General features: G+C 39.9%; 2 protein-coding genes across 6 annotated transcripts in view; both read right to left on the reverse strand.

The window, feature by feature from the left end:
* Nucleotides 1-18,901, reverse strand: part of GNA13 (G protein subunit alpha 13) — a 598,177-nt gene that overhangs the window by 413,921 nt on the left and 165,355 nt on the right. The gene's annotated exons all lie outside the window — the stretch shown is intronic.
* ARSG (arylsulfatase G) overlaps nt 1-18,901 on the reverse strand; it is a 114,673-nt gene that overhangs the window by 39,928 nt on the left and 55,844 nt on the right. For 4 of the 5 annotated variants that reach the window (XM_063456102.1, XM_063456100.1, XM_063456103.1 and 1 more), the window contains exons 2-8: nt 16,236-16,919; nt 13,311-13,498; nt 11,844-11,891; nt 11,068-11,182; nt 10,304-10,438; nt 6,925-7,112; nt 5,102-5,182 (exon numbers count right to left, since the gene is read on the reverse strand). In XM_063456102.1, the coding sequence (XP_063312172.1) occupies nt 5,102-5,182; nt 6,925-7,112; nt 10,304-10,438; nt 11,068-11,182; nt 11,844-11,891; nt 13,311-13,498; nt 16,236-16,468 (988 nt within the window). In that variant the 5' untranslated portion in view covers nt 16,469-16,919. The remainder of the gene's footprint in view (nt 1-5,101; nt 5,183-6,924; nt 7,113-10,303; nt 10,439-11,067; nt 11,183-11,843; nt 11,892-13,310; nt 13,499-16,235; nt 16,920-18,901) is intronic. The other variant, XM_063456105.1, reaches the window with a different exon arrangement.

Below are 18,901 nucleotides of genomic sequence, written 5' to 3' on the forward strand. Positions count from 1 at the left end.
CAATATTGCTGCCGAGCTCGAGGAATTCTCTGACTCCTCTGGGGACTTCTACCCAGAGGAAACCACCTACAACTTACCCCACTGTCAAGCCGCCACAACCGAACAAGTACCTGGGAGATTCGGAACATGTCACGGCATCTCTATTGAAAGCTATGCTGGGGGACCTACAGAAGGCCTTACAGACAGACGTAGCACAACTGAGGGCAGACCTCACAGGCCTGGTAGGCCGCTTATACGCAGCAGAACTAACGGCCACAAAACACTCACACAAACTAGCGGAGCTCAGGCAAGAGATAAGTGCTCTTAAACAACAGCAAGCCAAAACTGAACACAACTTTGCAGCAATAGAAGACTCCAGGCGACGTAACAACCTGAAAGTGCGCGGAGTCGCGGAGGAAGTCCCTACAGAAGAACTCCCACACTTTGTGAGGAGACTCATGGGAAACCTAATACCCACCAAACAAGCCAAATACAACGGCATAGAGGCGGCCTTCCGGATCCCTAAACCCTGGAGGGTGCCAGAAGCGGCACCCCGAGACCTCGTGGTGAGATTTCGGAGCACAGCGGATAAAATGGCGCTCCTCGCAGCCCTAAAGGACTCAGCCACCTACAAATTTGAAAATATGGACTTGTCCTTCTATGCCAACCTGTCGGGCGCAACATTGCAATGGTGTAAGACCCTTCAACCATTCACCGCTCTGCTCCGGACACACCAAATCGCATACCGCTGGCGTTCACAGCACGCACTACAGGTACTGCATGAGAACGTCGTTCACCATGTCTCAGACCTCCAGAGCGCAAAGGCACTTCTGCCCACACTGGGACTGCCACCGGCGGGGCTGCATGGGAGGGAAGCCCCAGGGAACCCGGAGGTAACACACCGTTGGGACCCGGCCAAGATAACCCCATTTATCCCACAGGGAAGGGGCAAAACACAAGCTGTAACCACCACCGGAGCTGCAAAAAATGCGACCTAGACCATCTTCCCACACAAGCTAGTCAGCCAGAAGCGGCCCGAACCGCCCCACCTCTCATGCACTTCCCTGCTGGAATCCCCAACGACTAAGGAGGTTCCTGGACCTCACAACACCCACATCCACCCTGAGACTTACCTCAACAACCGGAGGCAGACACGACTACCAACATCGGGACATTCGGCACAACGCCCATCACCCCAAGCGAGGTCCTCCACAGGCGGCCACTACTCTCCCGAACCTCCGCCAGCCGCAGCCAGGACCCGGCAGAGGCTAAAACACTTATGGACTCGGACTACATCATGGCACAACAGTTAATGTGCACAAGCTGTTTTCTATTGCTTAGTTTTTATACTCGCTTTTTACTTTCCATCCTTGGCATAGACACAGCATCTCACATCGGAGCTCTTAGTATATTTGTACATTCCTCAATGGCATAGCTGGCAGATTTTGTTTGATGTATTACGGTTCCACTTAAACTACACTCACCTAGTTTAGCTAATTGAGCCTGATTTATATACCACCTAACCTGCCTATAATCTACGTGAATAATGCCTTATAGTTAGACGTGTTCACCCAACATGTTTGTACTGCAGATCATTCATTTTCAGTAATCTATGTATTATCTACCTCAGTTTATATCTTAATCTGCTAAGCAACAGCCTAACCGCATGATCCAGGTGTTTAGTATCTGTTATATTAAGCTCTCAGTAACAGCAACAGAACAGGCAAAACTGCATACCCTAACAAAGCTAACACATGAGTAACTGATGGTTTTTTTTTTTTTTTTTTGTTTTTTTTTAAATTGATAACACTATAGATTGCCTGCTTACAAGCGACAGCAAACATACTTAGTTAACTCCTGACGCTGCATATCAATTGTATGTTAGCTTGGAAACGTATATTACTAAACACTATGACATGCGTTGATCATGCTCTCCTTCTTCAAACTCTTCAATCGCTTGGTCTCTGTGACTCTGTCCTCGCGTGGTTTTCCTCTCATCTCTCCCAACGCTCATTCAGTGTCTCCTTTTCTAATGATACCTCCTCCCCTCACCCTGTCTCGGTTGGAGTCCCCCAAGGCTCCGTCCTTGGTCCCCTTCTATTTTCTCTTTATACTGCCTCTCTTGGCAAACGTATTACCTCTTTTGGATTCCACTACCACCTGTACGCTGATGACACCCAGCTATATCTCTCCTGCCCGGACCTCTCCCCTGCCGTCCTGCAATGTGTCACTGCTTGCCTCTCTTCCATCTCTGACTGGATGTCCTCCCGTTTTCTGAAACTCAATCTCTCAAAAACTGAGATCCATGTCTTTTCACCTCCTAATACTGATCCTCCTCTTTCGCTCACCCTTCAAGTTTGTGGTAGCAACATCAGTCCATCCTTGCAAGCGCGCAGTCTTGGCGTCATACTTGACTCTGGTCTCACCTTTGAGCCTCACATCCAGCATGTTGCCAAATCCTGTAGATTCCATCTTAAAAACATAGCCCGCATCCGCCCCTTTCTTGCACCAGATACTACCAAGGAGCTTGTCCATGCTCTAGTAATTTCCCGCATGGATTATTGTAACCCTCTCCTGATTGGTCTTTCCAATAGCCGTACTGCACCCCTACAGTCCGTAATGAACGCTGCTGCTAGATTGATTTTCCTCTCTAGTCGTTTCTCTCACACCTCACCCCTCTGCCAGTCCTTGCATTGGCTTCCTGTATGCTATAGGGTACTAACTCACACCTATAAAGCACTGAACAACTCTAGCCCCTCTTATATCTCCTCACAGATCCATAGGTATGTGTCCCTTCTCGGTCTCTCCGCTCTGCCCCGTGACCACCTCCTGTCCGTTGTCCGCACTTGTACGGCCAACTCGCGCTTGCAAGACTTCTCGCGGGCGGCTCCCTTCCTATGGAATAGCCTGCCTACCGCCATCAGACTCTCCCCTGGTCTTGCATCTTTTAAGAAGTGCCTTAAAACCCATCTCTTTAGGAAAGCTTATGGCCTCCAAGACTAACCCCTACCTCACATACCTGTCTCTTGCCCTCTCCTAAAGGGCAGCCCACCTTATTTGATTGCAAATTCCTGTCCTAATGTGTTTTACACCCCACCTCCTATAGAATGTAAGCTCGATTGAGCAGGGTCCTCTTCAACCTATTGTTCCTGTAAGTTTATTTGTAATTGTCCTATTTATAGTTAAATCCCCTCTCATAATATTGTAAAGCGCTACGGAATCTGTTGGCGCTATATAAATGGCAATAATAATAATAATAATAATAATAATAATAATACACACATATTAGCTAGCACAAGATGTGACTAATCAGCCAACTGTTATGATTCTCAATGGCCCAAGGTGTCACAGGTGTACAGCACTAGTTTAGCTAGTTATACTTCTCGCTCATACAGTCAGTCAGTACAACCTATGTTTTTTTTTAACTGCAGAGTTACCGCATCTCTGACTACCACTCTGTTTAAATCTGATGTCTATAATTTTGTTTAAAAAAAAAAAAAAAATGTGCATTTAATTTCTTTGCCACAACTGTTATGCTCTGTTCCCTCCTAACATGTTCCTGCCGTTGGGGCAAGACATGAACGATTGTTATGTTTAAACATATGCACGGAAAAATAAAGAATAAAAAAAAAATAAAAATAAAAAATGTGTCCTTAGGACCAATGTGATTTATAACCCTTATAATCAACTATCCAACCCATGGACCATCAGTGAAAAAACAGACTTAATGCACACTTAAAACACAGTAGGGTCAGAGGCCCAATTAAATTGTGCCCCCACCCCGGGGTCATATAAACACACAGCACAGTGAAATTAAAGACACATTTCCTCTATATGAGCTTGTGAGTCACCTACATCACATTTCAGTGGTCTGGCAACATTCGAGGAGGAGAGACCTTGAACGACCTTAAGACTCCTTGACTGCTCATTATGGCTTAGTATTTTATGAATAAGCTCAGAGGAGCTTCCTGAGCCCACCGCTTGGTGCTGGTATAGATTCACACTGCACCAAGCATTTAAGGGCTTGTATTACTAAGCTATACCCAGGTCTATGGAAATCAGAAACATCATTCTTTCATTTGGCGATTGTTTTGTTCACCTCTAGAATGGAATGCACACAACGTATTTTCTGAATGATTTCCAAGGAAATCGTACCCTGCACCAACACAATTAAGCAATCTATTGGAGTTTATAAACTAAAGTGGTGGTGGTGGTTTATATGTTTTAAGTTAAAATAGCCGAGCTGGAGAGTTTTTCCAATTCGCTACTTTGGCCTAAATTTTTTAATTCTCAGTTTTGTGAATAGCCCTGAAAAATTCTAAATATAATATGCTTTCAAACTGAATTCGAAAAACGTCTGCTAAACAAAAAGTTTGTTTAACATCTACATAGCCTTGTGTATGCTATTTTGTTTCTGGTATGTGTGTTCTTTGTGTGTTCAGCACCCCTGGGAGCAAAAATAGAATTTCCATTACCTCATGGTCATTTGCCGTTGGCCAGATCATCACTGAACTAGGGTCAATTGCTTATGTAATAGTTGGTTGAACCCCCTAAAAGATGACGCCAAGGAAGTCAGAGGCCATCTTCAACCAGGATTATAAATAAACAAAGAAATACATTTACTACTCCTAAAAATAAAAAGAACATATATCTTTCTATTATATGAAATTGTGAAGCAGAAAAGGGGAAGTAAAGGGCAAAGTGCCCTACATGACTTTTTTTTTTTTTTTTAAAGGATCTTGTAGGGGCTTTGGTCTCCTACCACCCCTCTTTGCCCTTTACAATCTCAGGGAGATTAGTTAAACATTTTAATTTTACAAAGATTAATGTTGTGAATGTTTTTTTTAATTGGTAATTGTGATCCTGGCTGAGGCTCACTTTCTTTGGTGTCTGCTTTTAGTTAGTCGATGATCTCATGGAGGTGGAGACCTCACACTGGACATCTCAGGAGTGCCATGGTACAAAAGGCAAACCTTTTTTTACTCCAGTTTTTCTTTAATTAGGATTATTGACAGGTTGATAAGTATAATTTCACGTGACACACTACAGAACTAGTGTTACAATATTCAACGTTTTATATATGCATATTCAAAAGAGTACAAAGATAAAAATGTCAACATACCTTGCTTGGTCTGCCACGATCCCACGAAAGGGCCCACACTTCCTGCAAACTGACATTTTTCAGCCCATGGTCCATTGTCCCCTGAGATAGAAGAGGATACTGATTTTAGAAAAATAAAGCTGAATATTAGTTATATGTCCTACTGTAGGAGGCAGACTGAGGATATGGGTAAATATACTGGACTTTCAGGAAATAACTCTGGATTTCGGGGATGTAGAACAAAGCAGGGGCCTCGCTAGGTTCCGAAACACCTGGGGTTTCAGCTCATGGGAAAACTTGATGGTTCCTACACTAACAGAGAGGTGGAGACACGTCATGACACATGCCTGTCTTTCCATATTATCTCACTCTTCTCTACCAGTGACTCTCTCCAATTTCTCAGTGAAAGCAAACAGGGCTATTTACTAAAGGCAGAATGTCAGTTTTAAAGCCAGGGAGGCTGAACTGAAAGCATAGCTGACAGACAATTTTTCCAATTTTACTCTTTTCACCATAAATGTTAAATTCACCTTTAATTCTCACTTTAGCAACTAAACCCTGATCGAGAAATGCACATAGTGCAGAGTCAGGTATTCAGTGCTATTCTGCCATGCTAACTATTAGGGGTGTGTGCAGCAATGTTCGGTTACCCAGTACCCCCTTCTGACAGTAACCTGCAGGCACCCATCCTCCCTCTTGGTAACCTCACAGAGCACTAGATTACGGAGATTTCTTTTTATAATAATAGGTGGCTGCTTTGAAAAGCAGATTCCGATATAAAATTAAAAAATACATTTAAAAAGATAAGTCCTTCTGCCTGTTCCACCAACTATAGAGATCCCTGACAAAAAAGCCCCCAAATACCACAATCTAGCAATTCCTGTTGAACTGAAGCCTTCTGTAATGGGGATGAGAAAGACTATTACCAACAGGATAAAGTATGTATCCCAGGAATTTAGAGGAATTCAGAATAAGCACCAAAATAAATTTAGCTTGAAAGGATATTGGAGGCACCAAAACAACTTTAGCTTCATGAAGCAGTTTTGGTGTATAGATCACGCATCTGCAGTCTCACTGCCCAATTCTCTGCCCTTTACGAGTTAAATTACATTTGTTTCTGTTTCTGCAGCACTAGCCACACCTCCCCTAACTGTGACTGACACAGCCTGCATGAAAAAAATGGTTTAATTTTCCATCAGATGTAACTTACTTAAAAGGTTTCTATCTCCTGCTCGGAGAATTGAACTTTAAATCACACATAGGAGGCTTCTGCAAGGTCTAGCAATCTATTAATAGAGCAGGAAATTAAAAAAAATTCTAAATTAAACAGAATGTGCAAAAAGGAAGTATGAACATTAGATCTCATGTTACAGGAAGTGTTTAGGAAGGCTGTGTAGGTCACATGCAGGAAGGTGTCACTCGAGCTGCATAAACCAAGTGATTTTACGCCTAAAATTTTCAGTCACTGATTCTGAAGGTCCATGATGCAGAAAATTGGGCTAGTTTCAAACCTCACATAAGATCTTCCATGAAAGAGTGCGCTGTAGGCATGCGTATGAGTGAGAATATAGAGAAAAGACGATGATGCAATCATTGGAGATAGAATGGGGGAGGGGAAAGTGCTATGCTCGGTTTTAGGTTATATAACCATAACATACTTAAAATGATTCCAAAAGGAATTAAAAGGTATGCTAAGCTAAGAAAAGCTAAGAAAAGTGTTTAAGGAGCCCATATTGGTGTACTATGTATTTTTTTAATTATTATTATTTGAATGAATGGATTGCTTATTAGAATTATTTCTATACGATTCAGATGTTCATGTTAAAGCCTGTGCACACAGTTACCTGTAAACCAGATAAGAGTGTTATTCTGCTTAGCGTTTCGGGCCGCGACTCTGATCTGGTCAATCATTTGATCCATCTCTCGCAGGTTCTCAGCATATAGCGACTGGGCAACCGTTGCTGTGGGTTTGGAGAGCGGTACGTGCATGTGAGCTAGTGCTATGTACAAGAAGAAGGGCTGATCACGGTCACTGCAAACATAAAAATAAAAATAAAAAAAATAGCAAGGACACAAAATAAATATATAACCCAGATGATTAGGATGAAGATTGTGATGTCAAGATTTTATCCACAAACACATAGATGGAATTCATTTCTCATTCGCACTCAGTGGGTACCAAAGCTTCACACACTTGGAATGAAGTGATTGCATAGAAAATATTTGTAACATATTGCTTTGTTTTTAATCTGACCAACGCAGTAAAGTGAGGGTAGCAGAGATATAGAGATAAAGTAAACAGTTTCACTAATTCAGAGGCCTATTTCATTCATTAGAAGTTGCATTTAGATATCCTTAAAACACTGAGCCTGGAAAGTGGCTCTTAACCGGGAGCCATTATTGTGTTCCCATGCTATATCGTGGAACACAGTAGGTCACAGGTAGTTGAACACTTTATATAATTTATTCTAACAGCCCTGCCATCTCCAGTGCAAGAAACCCCTCCCTAATGAAGGAATTCTACAATGTTTGTTTTATTACAAATATTATACTTAAGCTACGACCGCTATTACCACGGCCGTAGACGTTCGTCCAGCTTCCCATCGCATTTTCTTCTCTCTCCTCTAATTTTTGCTTTATTACCAATATTCTGGAATAATATTACTCCGCTATTGTAATAATACTCCGCTATTGCAATCATTTATATGGTCATTTTTTCATTGCGGAATCTATATGTGTAATAAATATATATATTTTTTAAATTATATAAATACATTTTCATTTTTTAAAAAAAAATATTTAAAACTGAACTGAAGTCAAATAAGTGTGCCCTATTTTAGCAAAATTATTTTTTTCTAAACAAGAATGGTTTTAAAAATACTACTTTAAATGGTATCTTTAAGAGTAAGTAAGTCAAATCGAATTGCAGTCTGAACAGAGTAAAATGAGTGCATACGTTTGCAGAAAATACTGATTCCATTTATTGCTTCCTCCCTAGCCAATCTAGGGAGATCTATTTTCCCAATCTGCGTTTAGCCTCTCACAATGTAGAGAGATGGAGAAATTGCGTGCTCACGTTGAAACATGATGGTGACCTGGTCAGGTGAAAATGACGTGCATAAACCAATTATATAAAATAAAATGATCAACACTTATTAAGGGGGAAAGTGTTTATTTAGAAAATTAACCAACAGTATACTGGTCACTTTATAGTAGTCAAAATTATTTTTCAAAAACTTTCTTCTATCGCCCGCTGTTCCCTCACCTAAAGCGTTAAAAGTGTCAAGGATTTCACAACTTGGCAGCTCAGTACCAAGCTGTAATTAAATGTTCCCTTGGACGCAGCGCCTGCTTCTTTTGATTCCCCGGTAAAGTCTGTGCCAAACGTGGTTGGAAACTTTCCCTTAGGAAATATTTACAAGTGAACAAAACTGATGATTCATCAAAACTAAATTTTTCTTTACGGGATAATCTAAAATACCTGCTTCTTTATAGGCATTAGGGATCTTCTTTTATTGGGCTCCGTCTAGTTTGCTTGGATCAAATAAAATGCCAGTGAACCCCAAGATCACCCTGACATGTAGGAGGTCCTTTCTCCAGCCATCAATAAAAAACTAGACAAATCTACAAGACACCAGTAGTGTTATGCACTAAACACAAGTAGTGTGGAGAATTATAAAAGGAATTTAATTATTGGTTATTTTTACCTTTTCTCCATCGCTGTGCTGCTCTCTCTTTTTGGCAACCCCGCCTCCTTGGCTGGGATCATAAATCTGGATGATTACCGCCAAGTCAATGCTTCCCCATCATTGGGGAAGGCTAGTGTGCATGCGTGGCAAATTACCAACAAATTCCCAAAGCATTGGGAGACTACTGTGCATGCCCTGTGCCCGTCAGTTGCTACTCTAGGAGAAGCATTTGATTGAGAACAGAGTTTGACTCTTTTTTCAATGTGAAAGTGCTTCTAGACACCGTTAGTATGTCTCATTATGACAGCCACTAGAGGGGTGTTAAATTGTTAGTCCTGTATTGGAAACATTTCAGTTTAACCAAAATAGCAGTGTTTTACATTGCAGGGTTAGAATGACAGGACCATTTCATTGAGATGAAGTAACCTGGTTTAAGTCATTGTCGGCCATTTTGAAGACAGGCAAATCAGCAAGATAAACTTGATTTGAGAGGAGGGTGACAAGTAGCAAGCAGTGTTTGGAGTGGAACTAAAGGGCTCTCTTCAAGTCCATAAGATGGTTAGATGCATTAAATGTGGGCTGAAGGTGGATTTATATGGGAGAATCAGAATTAAACCATTTTGCTAGAGAGACTGCCATGTGTCATGTGCAGACAGAGCGTCACTAGCAGTTAATGTGATTTTTTCCCCCCAATTTGCCTGATCTGCAAAAACTGTATGTATGGGGGTAGAATTTTACAGTTAGCTTGGAATAAGGGTTTTAGACATGTTAATCGGTCAAATTGTAATAGTTGGTTTTGGTTTTTTTGTAGAGTGGGGGTTGCAATGTTTGATTAAGTAATAAATAAATAGTCCAGCTTGAAAATACAGCCAAGTTGGAGATTTTTTCAAAAATTTGCAATTCCCTGGTCAATTCTGCATAATTTGTGCTTTAGCAAATAAGGAAAGAGGATTCTGGACTGCATTTCTTATTATGCCAAGCCAACGTTCACTGGCTATGCATCATGAGAACTACAGCTCTGAAACCACTTTAAGTAAAACCAATCTAATTTTGGTTACAATTTGTACATTAAACAGTATGGGTTACACTGCCACAAGAGGTTTTCTCCAGCTAGGTAAAGAGTAATTACTGTCTGATGCGGACACACAGTGGCCCAAAATATGGCTTAATAATCTAGATCCTGTTCTGAATTGGTTGAGACTAATCACATCCTTGTTCTGGTTTATTATTAGACATTAAATAAATCCTTCCTGTGTGTTGTTTACAAACGAATGTGCTCCCTGGAACAAAGGGTAATCTTTCACTAGGGTCACAGATGACAAACTAGACTAGGTGTCTGGGACATTGTCAGATGCCCAACAGAAACCTGCGGAGTGTAGCAATTTTAGAAGCTGGTTCAGCAGGTGCTTTAACCGGGGATCCTGGTAGGATAACTCGGTAGAGATGCAGATATTTATTGTACTACTAACTATATTGACGGGGTAGAAATTCAGTCCAAGGCACCCTGTACAGAGAGGATTAAATAATCACTCACCTTGCATCCTTGATGAAGTCAACCGCCTTGCGCACATATTGGGCAGGAAGATTGCTCAAATTTACAGGCTGTTCCACTATCACACTGTTCTCCAGCAGAGGTAGAGCAACATGGGGATAACAACCACTCCTTGACCTGCGTGACAAGGCACAGAGTTTAATAGGTTCTCTCTGCTTCCCCCCCCCCCCTTAGTTTACTTATAAAGCACTTAATTTCATACTAACACATTTGAAAAAATAATTAATAGGCTCCATGTCAAATGCAATTCCATCATCTAAACTGAGCAAATATTGAGATAATCTAAAGTAACCCCAAATTTAAAAAAAATCTTAAATTCATTTCTTGTCAAATCACCTAAATTGACTCCAAAATGGATTTTAATAGCCCAGGATTCAGGAAACCAATGGCCCTCCTTTAAATGTGTTTTATAAACACAAAGACACCCTAACGTGCAAACAATCAGGTTTATTAACTAAAGAGTTAGCTTAAAGTTAGCAGAGTCGGCAATAGCAGTCTGTAATATGCCCTGGTTGTCATAGGAAGACAGAAAGAGAAGATTGATTAATGTAGGGAAAATGAAGACACATTAAAGAATGGTGAGGAAGCAGAATATATGGAGGATCACTTGAAATAAAGGAAGCACGATGGAGATAATATATAAATACACACACTCTATGGCCAAGCTATGAAATTCAAACCAAAAATAGTCTATTTAAACAAGTGCCTCCGCTGACCGATTAGAATAAAGTGCATCCTTTGGGTACCTTCTTTGCGACTCGTGATGCAGAGGACATGGTGAACATGGTGGGATGTCATATCCTGGGTTGTCAGTGCACCCCATGTCATTGCTATAAGGAATACCAAAGTAATAATCGAAGCCTGCACAAGGAAACGTAGGTCAGCTGAGCGTGTCCATTTATACAGCGCTGCTGTAGGTGTTAGTGCTTTAGATTCAGGTCATTACAATTTGCGCTGTAAAGGCAGAAGTTAGGGCTGGGTCTTGTGAACTCAGCAAACAGAAAGGGGTTTTCTTATAAACCATACATGCATATTAAGCCTTAATAGGGTACACATGGGATGGGTGGCAGAACTGTTACATGGCGGCATTAAAAAAAAAAAACAAAAAAAAAAAACACGTTATCCCTGGGCAGCAATATGTAGAGGTTTATAAAAGAAATTTGGCTTTTGGCTGAAAGCAGCAAAGTAAATGTTGGTGCAGGACTCACCTAAGAGGTTTACCTTGACGGGACAGGTGAGCTTGCAATTGAATGCCCATTGTAGTGATACTAATACCTACCGCTATTTAAACGTGCACAGGATTTTGAGATACAGCACAGATCATTTTTTATTGCTTTTGTTCTGTGTATTTGGGCTGATGAATGCTGTGGCCGTTGCTGCTGCCCAGGGGGGTGGGGTTTGTGCGCATGGTTAATTGTGTGTGTTTGAGGCCCATTCTGCATTCCATGAGACGACATTACACATTTTTGGTTAGTGGAATAACGGAGCCCCTTACCACACAGTTTAAATATATTCCACGTACCCCGGTTATTGGGATGATATAATCCATGGTGTCCCAGGTGCCATTTACCTAGAAAGTAATATTAACCGATTTAGTTTTAGTGAAGGACAGTAGACCATCTCTTCTTCTATACTATCTTAAAGGGACACTATATTCATCAAAACAACTTAAGCTTAATGAAGCAGTTTTGGTGTATAGATCACGCACCTGAAGTCTCACCGCTCAATTCTCGGCCATTTAGGACTCAAATCACGTTTGTTTCTGTTTATGCAGACGTAGCCACACCTCCACTGACTGTGACTCACACAGCCTGCATAAAAAGAAATGTTTTCACTTTCAATCAGATGTAACTTAGTTTAAAAGTTTTTATTTCCGTCTCTGTAAATTGAACTTTAACCCCTTAAAACCGTAGGTTGTACAATTACGGCCTATTCTAAGCGGCTCTAAATGCCGCAGGGCGTAATAGTACGCCCTCCGTTTTTTCTTACTTACCCGGTCGCCGGCGATCGCGGTTGGGGAGACTCACCTTGGATCCCAGGGAGTCCCCCGCGGCGGATCCTGCCTCCTCTGCCACCCCCCTGGCCATGTGAGAGTGAGGTCCTTGCGAGGACCTCACAATCACATGGCCGGGTTAGCTGGCTGCTGCATTGCCAGCAGGGGGACTGCCTGTAATGACAGTTAGTCCCCCTGCTGGCTGGAAATGAAAGAAAAGAAAGTTAAAATCAGTGTAAAAAAAAAAAAAATTATATATAAAAAAATGATATACTAAGATCATATCTATATATATATATATATATATATATATATATATATATATATATATATATATATATCTATATATATCTATATATCTATATATCTATATATATATATATATATATATATATATATATATATATACACACACACACATACATACACTGTCTAGGTGTATTTTACTATTAATATAATTATATATATATATATATATAATATCAAATTACACTTAGACTGATACTGATTAAATATATAATTATTTTATTGTTATATATATATATATAATATAAAAAAATATATGTAAATGCATTAAAAAATTAAATTAAAAAAATAATTAAAACTATATAGGTGTTTTATTCGTTCTAACTGTATTGTGATAATATATATATATATTTAAATCAAAATACACGTAGAACGAAACAATTTCTCAGAAACTGCTATGTTTACATCATGCAGGGTTAACCCTAGAGGGACCTGACACCCAGACCACTTCATTGAGCTGAAGTGGTCTGGGTGACTATAGTGTCCCTTTAATATTTTGCAAAAAAAAATTTAGATTTTTTTTTTGTACATCGATATATTTTTTATATTTTGGAAAAGCTTATCCAAGCATATTAAATTGAGGTTATATGTGTCAATATTTTAGGTGAAATATACAATTTACAAGCATTCAAAAACATTAAAAAAAAATAAAAAGCACATGGCCAAATTAAGAAAAGAAAATAGTTTTACCCATCAGTCCGGTCCGGTAGCCAGATTGCTTTAAAACATCTGACAAGGTGGTCTCGTTAAGCGGAAGTCCACCGACAGACGTCACTGCAAAGTTATGCGTCACGCCATTGCGAATTCCAAGTCTTCCAGTCAGCAGGGAGGCGCGGGAGGGAGAACAGGTAGAAGCAGCTGAATGGAAATCTACAAATCTGAAAAGGAGAAACAGACTTTTCACCCACCCAAAAAAATGATGTGAATTTTTGAAAACACGTCTGTTTTGAAGTCTTTGGCAAAAACTCTGAATTCTAATGCACAAAACACATCCGGAAATACTTCTGAAATTGAATACTCCTGGTCTGGAGGTTACAAACTTCATCCCCGAAGCACATAAAATATTATGTTATTAAACAATCCAGTTAACTCAAAGTGCCACAGTCCCAAACAAAAAAAGTTAGCAATGGGATTTATTTTACATATTTTTTATAAATAACGAATGATTTCATTTTTTCGATTTACATTATTTGCCAGTCTGTGCTTAATTAAATCCACATGGAGACATGCCACTGTTAAGGAGTTGGCATACATAACACTTCAAAAAGGGATGTCCGAGCGGGCATGTGCTTGCATGGCACTCTCTAACAGATGCCTGTGTAAGCATGAACCGATTATGTCACTTCAATGGTGTTCAATGGAGCGACAGACTGAAAAACTGTCACTTTCAGAGAAGTGACAGTTCTGCCCTAAACAGGTCGAACAAGTATAAAAATGGCACTGATTCGGTAATATTTGCAGATGCCCAGAGTTATTTAGGAGCTTGGACGTTGTGTTAGCTGGGCATCATTTTTTGGGCCAACCTTTTTCGTGTGTGTAATATTTTTCTTTTTTCCCCCCCAAGCGGCACAAGCATATACAAATCATATAAAATGAATTCAAAGAATTCCTGTGTTACAAATTATAATTTAAATCACAACCACTCGGGGGAGAAAAATCTACAAAGAAAAAAAAAAAAAAAGAAGAAGAAATTCTGTTTCTAAAGAACATTGCGTGTAGACGCAGAGATCTGTCATTTCTGGTGAGTACCAGACTACGTTGTGCTCGGAGTACTCATCTCATGGAAACTTTCCCAGTTACAAGGAACTTATCTGTTCTCCAAGAACCAAAAAGTTAAACAATGATAACTCAGAGCTAAAGGACTCCTACAAAAAGCAATGATGACCTCCTCTCCATCATGAAAGGATGATTCGAAGTCTAGCTGGTTTGGATTGTGTCATGGATCAATGGTTTTGAAATGATACAGGTTACACTGGAGAATGCGATTTTTGTGATTTCGAGTTGCTATGGCAACACAAACAGTTGTAGTAATCACAGTGATGGCCCATTGTGTTTCCAGCTATAGGACCCCTTTCCTTTATCTCTCATCTACAACGCCAATAGTTAGCCACTTCTTAGTTAAAGGGACACTATAGTCATCAGAACAATTACAGATTATTGTATTTGTTCTGGTGAGTAGAATCTGTCCCTTATGGCTTTTTGCAGTAAACAGTCTTTTCAGAAAAAAATGCAATGTTTACTTTACAGTCTAGTGATACATCCACTGGCCACTCCTCAGGTGGCTACTAGAGATGCTTCCTGGGCCAGTGCTACTATTCCAATTAGAAAGCAGCGTGATTGGCTTTGATAATCACTACTGATGATGTTAGCCAAGCAGGCAGATCAGCAGCAGCAGTCAGGAATAAAAGTAAGATATTTATTATATATAGGAGGGCAATGGGGGCCACAGGGGCTGGCATTTTAACACAATTGGGTCAGGAATACATGTTTGTGTTCCTGACCCTATAGTGTTCCTTTAAAGGGACACTATAATCACCAAAACAACTTTAGCTTAATGAAGCAGTTTTAGTGTATAGATCATGCCCCTGCTGTTTCACTGCTCAGTTCTCTGTCATTTAGGAGTTAAATCACTTTTGTTTCTGTTTATGCCGCCCTACTCACACTTCACCTGCCGTGACTCCACTTACATTCTCCAGTTCTGTGACAAACCATTTTCAAGCAGTTTCACAAAAAACATTGACGGGTGCCTGTATTCAGGTCAAATTATGCCCAATTTCTACAGTATTCAATGGATGATCAATAACATTTAGATACGGACCAGAAGGAGATGTCAGGGGCATACTGACACCACAACCACTACAGCAGTCCCAGAGTGCTCCTTTAAACATATATATATTTTCTGCAGAACAGTCATCTTAACACAGAGAATGCAGGCTCGTAGATACATCTCGCCCAGTTGTATTTAGTTCTGTATTCTATAATTAGCGTGAAATTAGTGTAAAATTAGATGTGGTCGCCTCTAGCCCAGAAACAAGGGTCTGTCTGATTATTAAGCCTGGCATTTCTCACATCAGTTATATTACATGATGAAGGAAAGTTATTATATGGTGGGATTAACGGAACTTGCACTACTGGCTTTTGCCCTTGCACCAATTTACCCATCTCCAAGTACACAATTCTGCTTTATTGCCTTGCCCAGCTGTGTGCACACATCACTAATCAGTTTGTAACTCACCCAGCTGTGTGTTCACTAATATAGTGATTTACCCAGCAGTGTGTTCACTAATCTAATATAGGGATTTACCCAGCTGTGTGTTCACTAGTGACTTACTCTGCAGTGTTCACTAGCTTACAATAGTGACTTACTCCTCTATAGGGTGCTCACTAGTTTATATTAGTGACTTACTTCCTGTGTTCACTGTTGAACATTCATGGCTTGCTCAGCTAGTTACCATTGCTTTGTTGTGTATTCATTCTTTTTCATCAGTTACCTATCTTGCTTGGGGGCACAGCAGAGACAAAGAAAATGAGATGCCAAGTGTGGAACCAGGAGCCCTGACTCCAAAAAAGAATGAGGCGCAGATGTATTTGCACAAACAGCATTGACCTACTTACCGCAGTCCCTTTGAAGCCATTGTATCCAGATTAGGAGTATTTGTTGGGAAGCCTGCCTGGTTCACACCAAGGTCTCCCCATCCAATGTCATCTGCTAAAATCACTATGAAGTTTGGCTTTTTGAAGTCAGTCCTTTTGGGCAATATACTAGATCCTGGGAAGCAGAGGTGGAGACCGCACCAAATAAACCCAACCGCCAAGAAAGTCTTCATGAAAAATAGGAAGAACACCATTTTTCTAGCAATAGAAAAGTTGCTTAGATCCTGCAGGAAGTTAGCCAAGATCAGAAAGGGGGGAGGGAGGATGGGGACGACAAGCGTGGGTCTCTTGAAATCTGGAAGAACTTTGCTGAGATCAGGGTAGAAGTAAAGAGCAGGACTTTCTATATCCACAACATTTTCAGAGTATCACAGCAGAATGAACCAGCAGGTAGCCCAAAATCTAGTAGAACCATTAAGGATCAGGCCTGGAAAACCCTACATAGTTCTCAAACTTTTGAAAGATTTTTACAGGAAATTAGGATTAAAAACGCCAACCTCCCTCTCGAAACCCACGGTAGGGTCATAGAAAATGCAGACTATGAAAGACAGTCACTGGACTCAAGATTGAATTGAGGAAGAACTTTGATGAGATTGGAAGACGCCAACATATTTTCCAAACTCCAGAACATGCGCATTGAAATATCTGAAAGACAGGAAGAAGATACCAACATTTAATATATACAATGATACATGACAAATACCTGAAGAGTACGTGGTAACTGTGTCCACTAGAATTTGAATACCTTGTAGTCTTTCAGTGTATTTCTATGTGCAGCATAAGAATAGGATATGTGTCATAATACAACTAGGAGATTTACTATGGAGTAAGGAGACTTGGCATACATACCGTCATTATTAAGTAATGAGAATCATGGGTCCTAGTACAGGATCCTTTTTTTTTTTTGGCAGTACCCGCCAGTGTATTTCTACTGCAATTCCTGCAACTCAGGCCTTGGTACATTAGTCATCATCAATGGTTTTTTTCCTTCCTAATCAATCCACAGATCTTATTATACTCTATAAAACATTGATTTACCAAGTGAAGAAAACCAAAAACAAAAATACACTACAAACACAAAGATGGTGACAATAGAATAGTATTCCTATATTAATAATTGAGTTAGCTTTGTTGTTACTTTTACTTTATTCCCCCTTTATTTCCTAATGTATTTGCTAATTTAAGTTACTACAGCCAGCTTATTTAGCCATTTATCTAGATCAACAATCTTTTTTTTCTTCAGATTTCTATTTACACCTCCTTCCATTTTTAACTGTAGGATTAGCGGTTTTGTTTTTTTACAGTTTCCCAGTTTGGTAATATCTTAGTTCTCCATCTTCTAGATATTGAGATCTTTGCTGCTATTAAAGCATGAGTGAAGAAATATTGCAGATCCAAATTGTATTGGCTAAAATTTAGGTGCAGTATAAGCATTTCAGGAGAGAAGGGGAATTTAGTTCCAGTTATTCCTTGACATTTACTTAGAAACAATTTCCAAAATTCTTCTAGTACAGGATCTTGTATATAGTAATATATATCATTATTACGTATGGAGGCTTAAGGGCCCTAGTACAAGACTATGTATCTATTAATATTAAGTATGGAGGCTCGGGGGCCCTAGTATGGGACTATGTATCTATTAATATTAAGTATGGAGGCTCGGGTTCCTTAGTATGGGACTATGTATCTATTAATATTTAGTATGGAGGCTCGGGGGCCCTAGTATGGGACTATGTATATATTAATATTAGGTATGGAGGCTCAGGGGCCCTAGTATGGTACTATGTATAGATCAATATTAGGTATATTGTGTATATTGATATTAAGCATGGAGACTAGGAGTCCCTAGTACAGCGCCTTGTATATATTACTATAAAGTATGAACGCTTAGGGCGCCTAGGACAGGACCTTGTATATATATTACTATTAAGTATGGAGGCTCTATGGCCCTAGTACAGGACCTTGTACATATAAATATTAAGTATGGAGGCTCTGAAGCCCTAGTATTGCACGTTGTGTATGTCAATAGTAGGTATGGGGGTTCAGGGGCCCTAGTACAGAAAATGTAACCATTAAAATTTTGCTAATTCAGCTATTCACAAATCGCTTAACTGTAATCAAATCCCCAGTAGAGATATAGAGGATAACACCACAAAGACCCACCTCATGCTAAACTCTCCTGATCAGAAAAGGAGACCCTAAACACAAAATGTTCCCCAAATCTCCCTCTTGTATTAAGCGATCAAGCAGTTGTAATTCAGTTTAGATATTGTCAAACATTTCACACTGATGCAATGCAATGAGATTTATTTGAAATTAGCCAGAAACCATTCAGCCCAATGCGGTTTCAGTTGATAATGATAAAGCAAAGAATTTTGTCAGCTTAGTTGAAAAATAACTAATAATGTTTGCTAAAGCTAATTCAGGATTTCTTGAATAGACCTCTTAGAATGAAATGTGATGGAATTTTCGGTGAGGGGGGAGCCATGTCTTCATGTTCCAGGGGGCAGGAAGCAGTGAGTAACCTCCAGTGATCAGTGACTCTCACGAATTCAGAGAGGCTGATAGTAATTAGCATGATTGACACAGAACAGGAAAATAAGCACAACGCAAAGCTGCACTCGACA

The sequence above is a fragment of the Pelobates fuscus genome, chromosome 5 (assembly GCF_036172605.1).
Source record: "Pelobates fuscus isolate aPelFus1 chromosome 5, aPelFus1.pri, whole genome shotgun sequence".
Taxonomy (NCBI): Eukaryota; Metazoa; Chordata; class Amphibia; order Anura; family Pelobatidae; genus Pelobates; species Pelobates fuscus.